This window comes from Perca flavescens, chromosome 15 (assembly GCF_004354835.1).
Source record: "Perca flavescens isolate YP-PL-M2 chromosome 15, PFLA_1.0, whole genome shotgun sequence".
In the NCBI taxonomy this organism is placed as follows: Eukaryota; Metazoa; Chordata; class Actinopteri; order Perciformes; family Percidae; genus Perca; species Perca flavescens.
Genome location: NC_041345.1, coordinates 14,499,982 through 14,512,824, shown reverse-complemented (window position 1 = coordinate 14,512,824; position 12,843 = coordinate 14,499,982). Strand labels below are relative to the sequence as shown.

The following is a 12,843-nucleotide window of genomic DNA, read 5'->3' as shown; positions in this document are numbered from 1 at the left end:
CAGGTCTTTCACATCATCTTCCCTGACAAGCCAGTTCTTCTAAACCTAGGTCAATGTGGTAGAGATGAACTTGTCACCTCCAAGTTAATGCCAAATTACAGCTTATTAAGACAATTTCATGTTTTGCTGGCTATGTGTGCTGAGCTATGAAACCTGCAGCTTGTCCAGGAGAGACCATAGATGCTCAGACAGGTTGAGTCCCTGAAACATCTCATATCCACGACGACACGTCACCCGTCACAACACTCCACAACACGACAGCGCTGCCTGCACACAGGGCTAATCGGGCTAGGCTGGGCTGGGCTGGGCTTAGGATGAACCGCACAGAACATTTCTTTAATAAAGTACAAGAACTGAACTGAACTTTTTTATGGATAGTGTAAGAAGCTTTTGGCTAATGTTCTGCGTCAGCAAACCCTCTGCCTCACCCCTGGTTGGCCCTGCCCTATGTCTTGGCTGGGTCGGGAGATGCTGGACACCTGCAGTACCTTGTTGGTGCACTGCCTGACTGTGTTGATGAGCTCCTGAATGACCAGATCGATACATTTGAGACAGGGCGTTTTCAGCTTAACGATCTGCTTTTTCACGATGACCTCAAACGCCAGGTCTGGAGTGAACAGCCCCGTTCTGAGGATGTACAGAGAGACAGAGGCACAGTGGCAAACCGATGGGACAGTTAACGGACACGTAGGCCAACAAAACAAATGAATAGACAGATGATTAGGTACACAAAAGGTGACTAAAGAGATCTGAGGTTATAGACAAAGAGAAAGAAACAGAAAACTAACATACTGACAGCCTCAACAGGGGGAGGAAAGATAAAATGCCAAAGAAGGCCAGGTGTAAGCAAACAACCACAAATGAGATATGACCTAAAGGAGAGTATCAGTGAAGAACACATGACAACATTAGCACAGTGGACTAAGATACATTTAACATAAAACCTCATGATAACTGAATGCCTTAGCAGACAGAAACAGAAAGGGAGTGGGTGGTGTTGCAGTGGGGAGATAAGGGGAATTGGAAAAACGGTGAGGGAAAGTAAAATAGAAGAAATACATGTCACATACAACAACAAAAAACACTGTTTTAATTGGTACTTTTAGTCTGCAATGTCAAGGCTTGATTATTAAAACTTGAATTATAGGAGAACAGCAGCTTTCATGAAGGGAGAAAAGCAAAGCATGTGGGTACAGCAGTATTTCATGTAAAAAAATGGTTGGTCACCGCTCTGTGGGTGGCTACTTTGAAGTCCGGCAGGTTTTTTATTTATTTCCATTCCACTTGCCTGACACCATGGACGTTCTTGATTGCGTGACTGATTTCTCGCCGAAGCTCTTTCTCATCAAACACAATCTGGGAGATGGGGATAAGGGGCAAATGATATGTTCTAACAACAATTCAATCTTTGTGAAGACCAAAGCACAAGAATAATAATAACTGTACTTTATGGCACACCTACCTTGACCAGTTCGAAGGGGAAGCGTTCATGGAATAGGCGGTTGATCTTGGCGCCACCCGACAGCTCATTGGTGTCCACCTGGTCCCCAGAGCCCTCAATGCACTTCTCAAAGTCCACACCAAACTGCTGGACCATCCTGATAAGGGTCAAGCACAAAAGACATAGGGCCGGTGTTAATGATCTTGTTGCAACTACAGGCTTACTGGAGATTCACTGCAAAAATGACTGTTCCTTAAACTCCCATTTTGGTAAAAAGTGAGATTTCCATGTTATAAAGTCTGAGTATGAGCCCTCATGACTTCCATATGGTTGTTGTGATGTCACAACTATACTATGCTACAGTCATTCCCTGGCTGCAATGGCATTGCAGAGACTCCAGGAGCGCCGTGAAGATGTGCAAGACCCGAAAACACTGACCAATCAGAGCAGACTGAACTTTTTCACGTGGGGGACTTATTTAAACAGGACTGACATGTTTCAGCGCAGTTATCCTCCATACCATAATTTCTGCATTGTTATGAGCAGAAATATTCAGATGCACTCACTGCAACAAGGCCTTGGTCTTGCGTGTTGGGTCATCTGGACTGAAGTTCTTATACTCCTCCACCTCCTTCTCCAGTGAGAGGAGCTGACTCTGCAGCTTACTGCGCAGACCAGGCAGAGTGTCCCTGATGTGGTTGGTCAATTGCTAGATACAGACAGAGGTACTACTGTTATTTTAGAGAATTAATGACATTATATTTTTCAATTTAAAAACAAATAATTGATAGCAGACCTGGTTAAGTGTCTTTTGTAGATGTGGTGTGCCCATACGCTCTGCCATATGTCTGTAGCCAGGGTGGGACAGAAAGAACTTCCTCTCTGCAGCCAGAGCAGCGCGAATGTCCTTCTTCCCATCAATGTCTTTCTGACTGCGATTCACCACACCAATGTAGCCTGCAAACAACAACACAAATAGTCACTCTTGAGTCAGAAACAAAGTCTGTCAATGTGTTTTTGTGTGTATAATCCTCACCTCTACGCAGTGGCAGGAGTTTATTTTCTAGGATGTCCTTTGCATCCGTCCCTTCGTCCATCAGGTCCAGTTTTGTTATAACACCAATGGTACGCAGACCTGCACAAAATAAAAAAGTGTCACTAGATCAATTCAAACAGATTGTTACCTTTCACTATTTTGTTTCCTTCTACATTTCTTACAGGATAATAGAGGAAAAATGCTGATACACAGAATCATTATGTCAGTGTCTTTGACTAGAGATGTTCAAATACGGATACCAGTATCGGTATTGGCTCCAATACTGCCTAAAACGCTGGTATCTGTATCGGGAAGTACTGGAGTTTATGCACCGATCCGATACCACGTAATAAAGCCCTGAAGAAAATCTACATTAAAATAGTTTATTTATGTTCTTTTTCCGTTATAACTGACTGTCAAACTTCATAATAAAAGAAAGTTCTGTGGCATTCATTGTTTGTGTTTGTTCATGTTTCACAAAGAGTTTAACCTGAGCCAGACAGACAACAAAGATAGAAATAATATCACATCCATACAGGGATAGTAGTATACAGTTGTTAAAATATAATAAAATATATGACACACTGGTATCGGATCGGTACTCGGTATCGGCCGATACGCAAGTTCAGGTATCGGGAAGCAAAAAATGTTATCAGGCCATCTCTATCTTTGACCCTTTCTTAAGAAACTGAAATATAAAAGCAATAACATAATATGCAATGTTTAAAATTTTTCTGTTTCAACATAAGAAAAAAATCTTTGGAGGTTTATGTGTGTGTTACATTGTGTTCACAGACCTGCTCTTTGACTTCTGAATTACTACATGCTTACCCTGTGGGTCCACTTCCTTGGCGATCTTCAGAGCGTCGGAGTTGGCCAGGTCAGTGTTGGCAGGAGTGACGGCCAGGATCAGACAGCTCTCCTTGGTGATGAACTGCAGCAGCATGTCCCTGATCTGGTGCTCGATGTCTACGGGCTGGTCTCCGACGGCAACTTTAGTCATTCCCGGAAGGTCGATCAGGGTCAGGTTCAGCACTGAGTCACATTGGCAGAAGTCATTAACAATTAGAAAAGCAAATAATGCTTTACCATAAATAATTATAAATCATTAATAAATCTAAGTGCAGAATGTAGTTGCATTATAAAACAAGTCTACATCTTAATAATAAAGCATCATTAACTCAAGTAATACATTTCCATAATCATCCTTTTTTGATTAAAGCAGTATATTTAGTTTGATTTGACACATTAACTTAATACTGGATTTGACTGGAAACCTACTACTAAAGGGATGCAAACAAACAAATTCTTGATTAATCAATAGCATTCTCAGTAAAAGAGCAATCACCGTAATGATAGTGTTGTTAATTTGTTCTTTTACATAACAAGATAAATAGTCCTGTGCTTTTTGTAAAACCTAATTCTCCTCCCTTCTCATAAAAACAGACTAATCTAGCATATCAATGGGTGTCTGTGGTGGTCGGGGAAGGCTTTATCTTGTGCACAAGACACTTGAAAAGGGCTGGGTATCATTTAGGTTTTTTCCGATAACGACTTTTAAAACAGTGCTGGTGCCTAAACAGTACCTGAAGCAAACAAAACGACAGTTGGTGACATTAAAGAATGGCTTGTTTATTCCTAAGGCAATATTGTTAAATTTAAATTATATATTTAAAATGTTTATTTTAATAAGCTTATATCACCTGTCAATTGCTGTTAAACAAAAAGAAGAACCACTAGATGGCAGAAGGGTTCTTTACAACTACACTGAATGCACTATGAGCTCACGAGTTGCAACTGAACGCACAATTAAATCCCGTCTACTCTGTCTTTAGCTGTAGACTGTTGTACGTCCCTGTGTTAGAATCCTTTCGAGTGAAATACAGCCACGTGCATTTTAACCATGTTTGAGCCAGCTACTAGCGGATGTAAGGCTAATGTTGCCTGTTACTGCTGTTTTGAAGAACTAGAGAGCAGCGCAGGCATTTAAGTGGAATCGAAATAAGGCACCGAAATCTGCGTCGTCATTCGGTCCAGTAGATGCCGGCCGTTTAGGAACCGGTGCCACAATACTTACAAGCGTTACATTTACTGAAAGAAATAAACATGAAAATGTCAAATTTGACTGTGAATTCCCGCAACGGCTCGAACAAGGAGATAAACAAAATAGTTTGTGACAGTTATTAAGTCATGGAGTAAAAAACACATTAGAACATTACAATATGGTATATCTTATCATATAACATGCAAATGTACTTACTCGTAATCCAAAGAGCAAAAAGTGTTAACGGTATGTGTGTTTTTCAGTAAGACTGTGTTTTACTGAATGTGTTCCGTTACCGTTTGGGGAGTAGACCCTCAGGTTAATTGGGATGGAAGAGATGCCTTTGTTGGAGCCTGTTATCCTGTCTGTCTCTGACTCAATTTCCGCCCGCACTTCATCAAAATCCACAAACTTCTTTCCTTTGCAGTGCAGGAATTCAGCATATTCTAAACACAGGGGCAAAGTGATGTACACAAGGGGTGGGTGGAGGAAGAGAAAAGGACAAAGAGAAAGACAGAGCAGGGGAGAGAGAGAAAAAGAGAATATTAAATTAAAGAGACAAAGGCAGCAAATAGCAGACAGTGAGCTTAGCTTGAGGCACTGTGACAGAGAGGCCATGTGCAGGGCAGCGATGAAAGGAGATGGGGAATGTGGCTGTGCACAGGACTGGTAACACTCACCTGCTTTATTGTTGACCAGCTGCAAAATGAGAGGTCTACGGGTAACGATGCCTGATCCACGTGGAAGAAAGTCCCTGAGGGAGAGAGACAGACAGAAGAAGAAACATACACATCAGAATTGTACAGAGTAGAAAGGATGAAAAGGAAGGAAATCAAAACCGGATGAGGGCATGTTCAAAAAAAAAAAAAAAAAAAAAAAAAAAAAAAGAGACAGAAAAAAAGTTCAATTATTCATTACACTCACATTCGATTGTCCATGTGCTCAAAGCGAGGCCGCTGGTAAATTGATGGGCAAGGGGGAATTTCACGCCTCCAACTTGTTTCACAACAAATTAAACTTGACAAAGTAATTTTCTCTCATCATTAGAGCTTAAGAGATAAATTCATTCACACCCACTCTCAATGTGGGGAAAATCCACCCTAAAATAGAATTCACAGGTGCTATATTGACAATAGGGGTGTCACAATTCTCCAAATCCTCGATTCGATTACATTTTCGATTCTAAGGTCACGGTTCGATTCAATTCGATTTTTACATAATTTTTTTTGATCGGTTCTGTCAATGGGTCTCCTGCATCTGCAGTTGCCATGCTATCTTTTGACTGGCTGTAGCTAAATTGGAGGAGGTTGATGGACTTGCAGCGACTGTTGACGAACTGACCGAAGAGCCAGTTAATTAATCCGAGTAGTGTCACTGAACCGGGAGAATGAACAGGCTCACTCCTGTTTTTTTACCTCTTCGCTCAAGCTGAGTGCGATTCCATTTTTTAATTCAAATTACTTTCTTTTTTAAGGTAAGGTAAGGGTACTTTATTGTCACATACACATACATGTAGCGAAATTCAGAAACTCTGCATTTAACCCATCCCTCAAGGGAGCAGTTGGCAGCCAATCACAGTGCCAGGGGACCAACTCCAGAATCCAAGCCAGTGCCTTGATCACTGACTGGAGAACATAGTACTAGTACATGTTTTTGATGGTGGGGGAAACCGGAGCACCCGGAGGAAATGCACGCAAACATGGGGAGAACATGCAAACTCCAAACAGAAAGGCCCGGAACGACCTGGATTCGAACCAAAACCCTTCTTGCTGTGAGGCCACAGTGCTAACCATTGGGCCACCATGCAGCTTAATTTACAATACTCAACACTTCAGTATATGAATTTAAACAATTCTCTCCCAACAGTGACCTAAGCAGACTATGATACTGTCATCTAAGCACAAATCTCAAAGCTGCTCCACAGACTACGGTACTATGACAGCATCTGTGGTGATATTACGAATAGCCTACATTTTTTGATTGATATTCAAATGAAACTCATTTTGACCACAGACTTAGAGTATGTCCACATTAAGCTGGTTAAATTTGTTGTCATAAACTTGGATTTATGTTGATTTTGTCAGACAATGTTGCTATCACAAAATAAGGATTCTGTCGCTGCAGCGCAGCAGCTCGGGAATGACTGGTTAACATGTAGTGTTTATAGACTGCAAATAAATAACTATTTCATAATAGTGAAGTCGTCGGACAACAGAAACCGAAAAAATATCTTAATGACAACAACTACATTGTCATACATTTGGCTGCATTAAAACAAAGTATAGGTGACCAGAGAGAGCAAGAAGACACTGAACGGACATGTTCAACCGGCTGTGTCTTTCTGAACTTACTCTGAATCACATTTAATCGTTGATAAAGCCAATCATACAGACAGCATAGCTGTTTTCATTGACCTTTAATATATGTTGATTTTGTCATACAACGTTCCAACCATTATTTGATGATTTGGTCAGCTGGGCTGTCTGTCCCAATTTTTACCAGATGTTGGCAGTGTTGAGCTGTTTGCCAACTGAAAAGAGGGCGAAGAAACAGAGATTTTGCCAATTTCATGATGTTCAGGTGTAATACAGACAGACCAACAGAGGTCTATAAAAACAACCTGGAAACCCTAATTTCCAATTTAGGGAGAATGTTATTTACATTTGTAAAAACTGACTTTACTGATCAAAATTATTAGAAAAGCTAAATATAGATTCTGTTTTAGGGTGGATTTTCCCTTTGTGGTTGAGATTTTGTAATGTGGCATTTTTCCATTGATGAACTTGTTTCCTGCTGCTCAATTTACTGCCTTTTTAAAAAGGACAAATAAAGCCCATGATTTCAGCTCGCCGCTATTAGCTTTTGTGTGTGCTCAGGCTGTGGCAATACAAGATATATCACCCACGATAATGCCTTAACCACACTAGCCTCGGGCTAGACACTTGACATTGTCTTGCTACGTGCAAAGCACAAGGTAATGTATTGCATTGATGCACAATTGCTGTGAATTGCTGTGTAGTCTATGCACTGTTTCATATGGAGTGTGTTGTCTTATATGCAAGTGCCAAAGACAAATGTCCATGTTATGCAAATCTAATGGACAATAAAGTTATCTGTATTGCACAAAGCATGATAGGACCGTAAACAAACAACTGTGCATTATTGAGACACCATCAATGAGAACTTTTTCACAGTTGGCTTGGAACCTGAAGAACTTTAACCACACGGCCAAAGATGCCTAGTCAGCCCTCAGATAAGGCTCCTACACAGTCTTCTGCACTCCCCGCCCAATTCTGCTGCTCTGAAAACATACTACATCTGGTGGTAATCACCAGCCCCAGTCCTGGAACAATCATAGCAGAGCTGATCATGTCACTAACCCACATTCTCCTTTCCCTGCCTACTGCCAGACCTACCGGCCTGAGGGGACTATGGCGGTGTTCAGCCTGCCTGCTGACTTCAGACCGTAAGCATTGTGTAAAGCCACGGGACAGGAGAAAAGAGAGGAGCTACCATACGACATACTGCCTGCTATTCCCAGACTGTAGTCCTGTGGCGAAACAGTGGGGAACATTCTGGATGTTCCTTACCTCAGCAAAAATCCAGAGGTCCGTGGTTCAACACTGGTGCTGTGTCATGCACATAATGTAGAGCATGCAGGCATTTGTTCACACAGCGGACACTATAGAAAGCCCTGGATAAGGAATGGGAGCAAGGGAGGGAGGGAGATAAAGAACAAAGCAACTATAGGCTAATGGAAATAATATACTAAACAGACTGGATGTGGAGAATGGTGGTAAGATGCTGCTGAGAGGTCACAGCAAGAATGACCTCTTCAAGAAACCGCTAACGTGTTGATGCATCGCTCCAGTTACAGCCAGGCGACTCTCACTGGATCTTCAGCAGTCAAACGCCGTCTTATTGGCTCAACAAGTGACCACTGGTCAAAGATTCACAGCATTAAAATTAGAGACGGCCCGATACCACTTTTTTGCTTCCCGATACCAATTCCGATACCTGAACTTGCGTATCGGCCGATACCGAGTACCGATCCGATACCAGAGTGTCATACATTTCATTATGTTTTAACAGCTGTATACTACTATCCCTGTATGGATGTGATATGATTTCTATCTTTGTTGTCGGTCTGGCTCAGGTTAAACTCTTTGTGAAACATGAACAAACACAAACAATGCCCCAGAACTCTCTTTTATTCTCCAGTTTGACAGTCAGTTATAACGGAAAAAGAACATAAATAAACTACTCTAATGTAGATTTTCTTTAGGGCTTTATTACGTGGTATCGGATCGGTGCATAAACTCCAGTACTTCCCGATACCAGCGTTTTAGGCAGTATCGGAGCCGATACAGATACTGGTATCGGTACATCTCTAATTAAAATAAAGAGTCACTAAAATTACATGAAAAGACTCACAAATAAATTGTTTGTTTACAAATGCTTTTCGGAGAAGACATAGCAGTGACATATTGAAAAGAAGCAAGAGGCCAGGATTCCATTATTGATGCGCTGTAAATGATAAACGAGGCTGAGCATATTGTGTATCATTTCATGTATTATTGATGGCTAAGCAAAGAGCATCAGTCTGTGAGCCTCCCTCCCTTTACCACAAGAGAAAGCAAGAGAGACTTGGGCAGGGAGAGACCAGGAGAGCCAACTCCCCTCCCCCTGCCTGCCTGCCCCGACAGCCACTGCCTCTGGCAGAGCAACTCTGAGGAGCCATAGCCCACAGCTGATCCTCATTTTCCTCGAGTCTACAGACATGGAACCGGTGTGTGAAACTCTGAGGTCATAGTACGCTCTAACGGGAGGGCGGAGTACACAAAAACGTGTTTGTGGTTTGGTAGGACTTATGCCATGGGTCTCTGGTGTGGCAATGGATGTATAATTATGGCTACTCACATTCCCGCACCACAGTCGGTCACTGTGGGTACCAAGGAGCATTACTAGGCAGCAAAGACTTTTCAACCACTATCACAATTCAACTTCATGTTGGAAAAATCCCTTTGGCATACATGCCTGTGTGCCATATAAATATGGCACACAGGCATTCAGACATTTATGTTCAAATCCTTTATTCATATTTATATGTACACACATACACACAGTCAAAAGTTTGGGGTCACTTAGAAATTTCCATTCCACTCCATTACAGACAGAATACCAGCTGAGATCAGTTGAATTGTTTTTTAAATCAGGGCAGCAGTTTTCAGATTATATTATGTGCTTACATAACTGCAAAAGGGTTCTTGACGGTTGTAGAAAAAAAGTGGCTGATCTTTAATGCAATATCTACATTGCCCACTATCAGCAACCATTCATCCAATGTTCCAAAGGCACATTCTGTTTACTAATCTGATAATATTTTAAAAGGCTAACTGAGAAAACATTGGAGAACCCTTTTTCAATTATGTAAGCACATAATGTAATCTGAAAACTGCTGCCCTGGTTAAAAAAAAAAAAAACAATGCAACTGATCTCAGATGGTATTCTGTCTATTATGGAGTGGAATGGAAATGTCAAAGTGACCCCAATCTTTTGACCGGTATTGAGTGAGTATGTATGTGTATATACACTTCTGGTCAAAAGTTTTAGAACACCCCAATTCTTTTAGTTTTTTATTGAAATTTTAGCAGTTCAAGTCCAATGACTGGCTTGAAATGGTACAAAGGAAAGTGGTGAACTGCCTGAGGTTAAAAAAAACAGTAAGGTTACCCAGAACTGAAAAATAATGTACATTTCAGAATTTTACAAAAAGGCCTTTTTCAGGGAACAAGAAATGGGTAAACAATGTAAAGCTGTTCTGTAGCAATGGAGGTTGATCAAGCTTTGAAAGTTGGTGCTAACAATTCCCACAGGTGTTCCAACTTGTCTGGATTACTTACAACCCCCTCGGTTTGTATAAAAGTATTGTTGGAACACACTGTGGTACCGTACCCTCGTGAACATTATTTGAACAGTATTGTACTGCAGAAAGTAGTGTGTTGCTATAAAAATGGCGGGAAAAAGGCAATTAACAATGGAAGTGAGACAGACCATCATAACACTTATGTTGATCTTTCCTACAGAGAAATTGCAAAGAAAGTCAAGGTGTCAGAGAGTACAGTATTCTTCACCATCAAAAGGCACTTAGAAACTCTGACAGGAAGAGGTCTGGCAGACCCAAAGCCACAACAGAATCAGAAGACAAGTTTCTGAGAGTCAACAGCTTGCGTGATAGGCAGCTCATAGGACAACAGCTTCAAGCACAGCTTAATAGTGGTCGTAATAAGCAAGTCTCAGTTTCAACTGTAAAGAGAAGACTTGGAGCTGCAGGTCTGATAGGTCGAGTTGCAGCAAGAAAGCCATTGCTTAGACGTCAGAATAAGAAAAAGAGGCTTGCCTGGGCCAAGAAACACGGCCAATGGACTACTGAAGACTGGAAGAAGGTGTTATGGACTGAGGAATCAAAATTTGAAATCTTCGGTTCATCACACAGGATTTTTTATACGCCGTTGAGTAGGCAAAAGGATGGTTCCTCAGTGTGTAACATCAACTGTCAAACATGGAGGAGGAAGCATGATGGTCTGGGGCTGTTTTGCTGGATCCAGGGTCAGTGATTTGTACAGAGTGAAAGGCACCCAAACACCAAAACGACTACCACAGCATTTGGCAGTGCCATGCAGTACCCTCTGGTATGCGCCTAGTTGGTCAGGGGTTCATCCTACAGCAAGATAATGACCCAAAACATAAGTCCAAGCTATGCCAGAACTACCTTAGGAAAAAAGAACAAGATGGTAAGCTTAAAAACATGGAGTGGCCAGCACAGTCACCAGACTTAAACTCCATTGAGCTGGTTTGGGATGAACTGGACAGAAAAGTGAAAGCAAAGCAACCTACAAGTGCCACACATTTATGGGAACTTCTGCAACAGAGTTGGGAAGAACCTTCTGAAGAATATTTGATTTCCATTGTAGAAAGAATGCCACGAGTGTGTTCAGCTGTTATATCTGCCAAAGGGGGCTACTTCGATGAGTCAAAAATTTAGAATACATTTTGGTTTATAAATTTATTCTATGATTTATTTTTTAACTTACATTGTTCATTTGTTCTATTCTTTCATTTCAGAGTACAAAAAGAAATTGAACTGCATGAATTTCAATAAAAACCTGGAAAAATTGGGGTGTTCTAAAAGGATAGATAGATAGATAGATAGATAGATAGATAGATAGATAGACAGAATGAATATACCACCCACGATAACGCCTTAACCACACTAGCCTCAGGCCTGACACTTGACATTGTGTTGCTATGTGCAACTTCTCAACCAAACTCATGCACAAGGTAATGCATTGCATTGATGCACAATTGCTGTGAATTGCTGTGTAGTCTATGCAATGTTTCATATGGTGTGTGTTTTCTTATATGCAAGTGCCAAAGACAAATGTCCATGTTATGAAAATCTAATGGAGTTATCTGTATCGCACAAACCATGATATGACAGTAAACAAACAAGGACAAATGCAATTGGCACAATTGTGCATTATTGAGACACCAACAATGAGAAGTTTTTCACAGTTGGGTTGTCTGTTGCTCTTAAAGAGGCACTATGCAGTTTTGGCCATTTCTTTGCCGTTTTCTCTATAGAGCTCCCTCTACAGCTTTGGAATAGATATTTGGCAGCTCCTATGTTTACTTGTGTCTGACTCCTCGCTCGGTCAGTCTGCCGTTTCCTCTTTCTCGGTTCCTCCGACAATGCTTTCCTAGCTTTTGCCGGCTCAGCCATGACAATAATGTGAAAAACTCCATCGCTACCATATATGGTTATATTTTGGTAATGGTGGCACAGAAAGACAGCCACATATATTTTTACGGACAATTTATTTTTTAAAAGATCTAGTACAGCTTTAAACTTAGAACACCTGTTTCAATGCTTTAAAAGCTCCTGGTTGCTCAGTAGTCTACTTGCCAAAGATCTGACAACAACCTCCACCCAGGCCAGCTTCCTGTGTTAGATATGACGTTTTTACACCCTACTGTGACAATGACATCACACAACACAGCCAAACATTGAGACACAGTCCTGATAATTATCTGTAAACTGAGTTAATTATGATGCAATAACACATGCATTAAACCATAGACAAGCCAGAAAAATATCACTCACAAGTTCAGCTAAATATAATTCAGCATGAATTATCAAATGTACATATTATATATGTATTTAGTTTTGTCAGTAAGACATGCCAGTGAAGCAGCATGCCCAGTTTTAGGGACATGACACTGACTGCCATACCTGGATGGAATGCAGCCATTATTATTTTT

The 12,843-nt window shown here is 41.1% G+C and overlaps 1 protein-coding gene across 5 annotated transcripts in view; it reads right to left on the bottom strand.

Moving 5' to 3' along the window:
• Nucleotides 1-12,843, bottom strand: part of dnm2a (dynamin 2a) — a 33,826-nt gene that overhangs the window by 17,320 nt on the left and 3,663 nt on the right. For 3 of the 5 annotated variants that reach the window (XM_028598547.1, XM_028598548.1, XM_028598549.1), the window contains exons 2-10: nucleotides 5,202-5,275; nucleotides 4,818-4,967; nucleotides 3,309-3,512; nucleotides 2,478-2,576; nucleotides 2,238-2,398; nucleotides 2,008-2,150; nucleotides 1,463-1,598; nucleotides 1,289-1,356; nucleotides 489-627 (exon numbers count right to left, since the gene is read on the bottom strand). In XM_028598547.1, coding sequence (XP_028454348.1) covers nucleotides 489-627; nucleotides 1,289-1,356; nucleotides 1,463-1,598; nucleotides 2,008-2,150; nucleotides 2,238-2,398; nucleotides 2,478-2,576; nucleotides 3,309-3,512; nucleotides 4,818-4,967; nucleotides 5,202-5,275 — 1,174 coding nt within the window. The remainder of the gene's footprint in view (nucleotides 1-488; nucleotides 628-1,288; nucleotides 1,357-1,462; nucleotides 1,599-2,007; nucleotides 2,151-2,237; nucleotides 2,399-2,477; nucleotides 2,577-3,308; nucleotides 3,513-4,817; nucleotides 4,968-5,201; nucleotides 5,276-12,843) is intronic. The other 2 variants (XM_028598550.1, XM_028598551.1) reach the window with 1 other exon arrangement.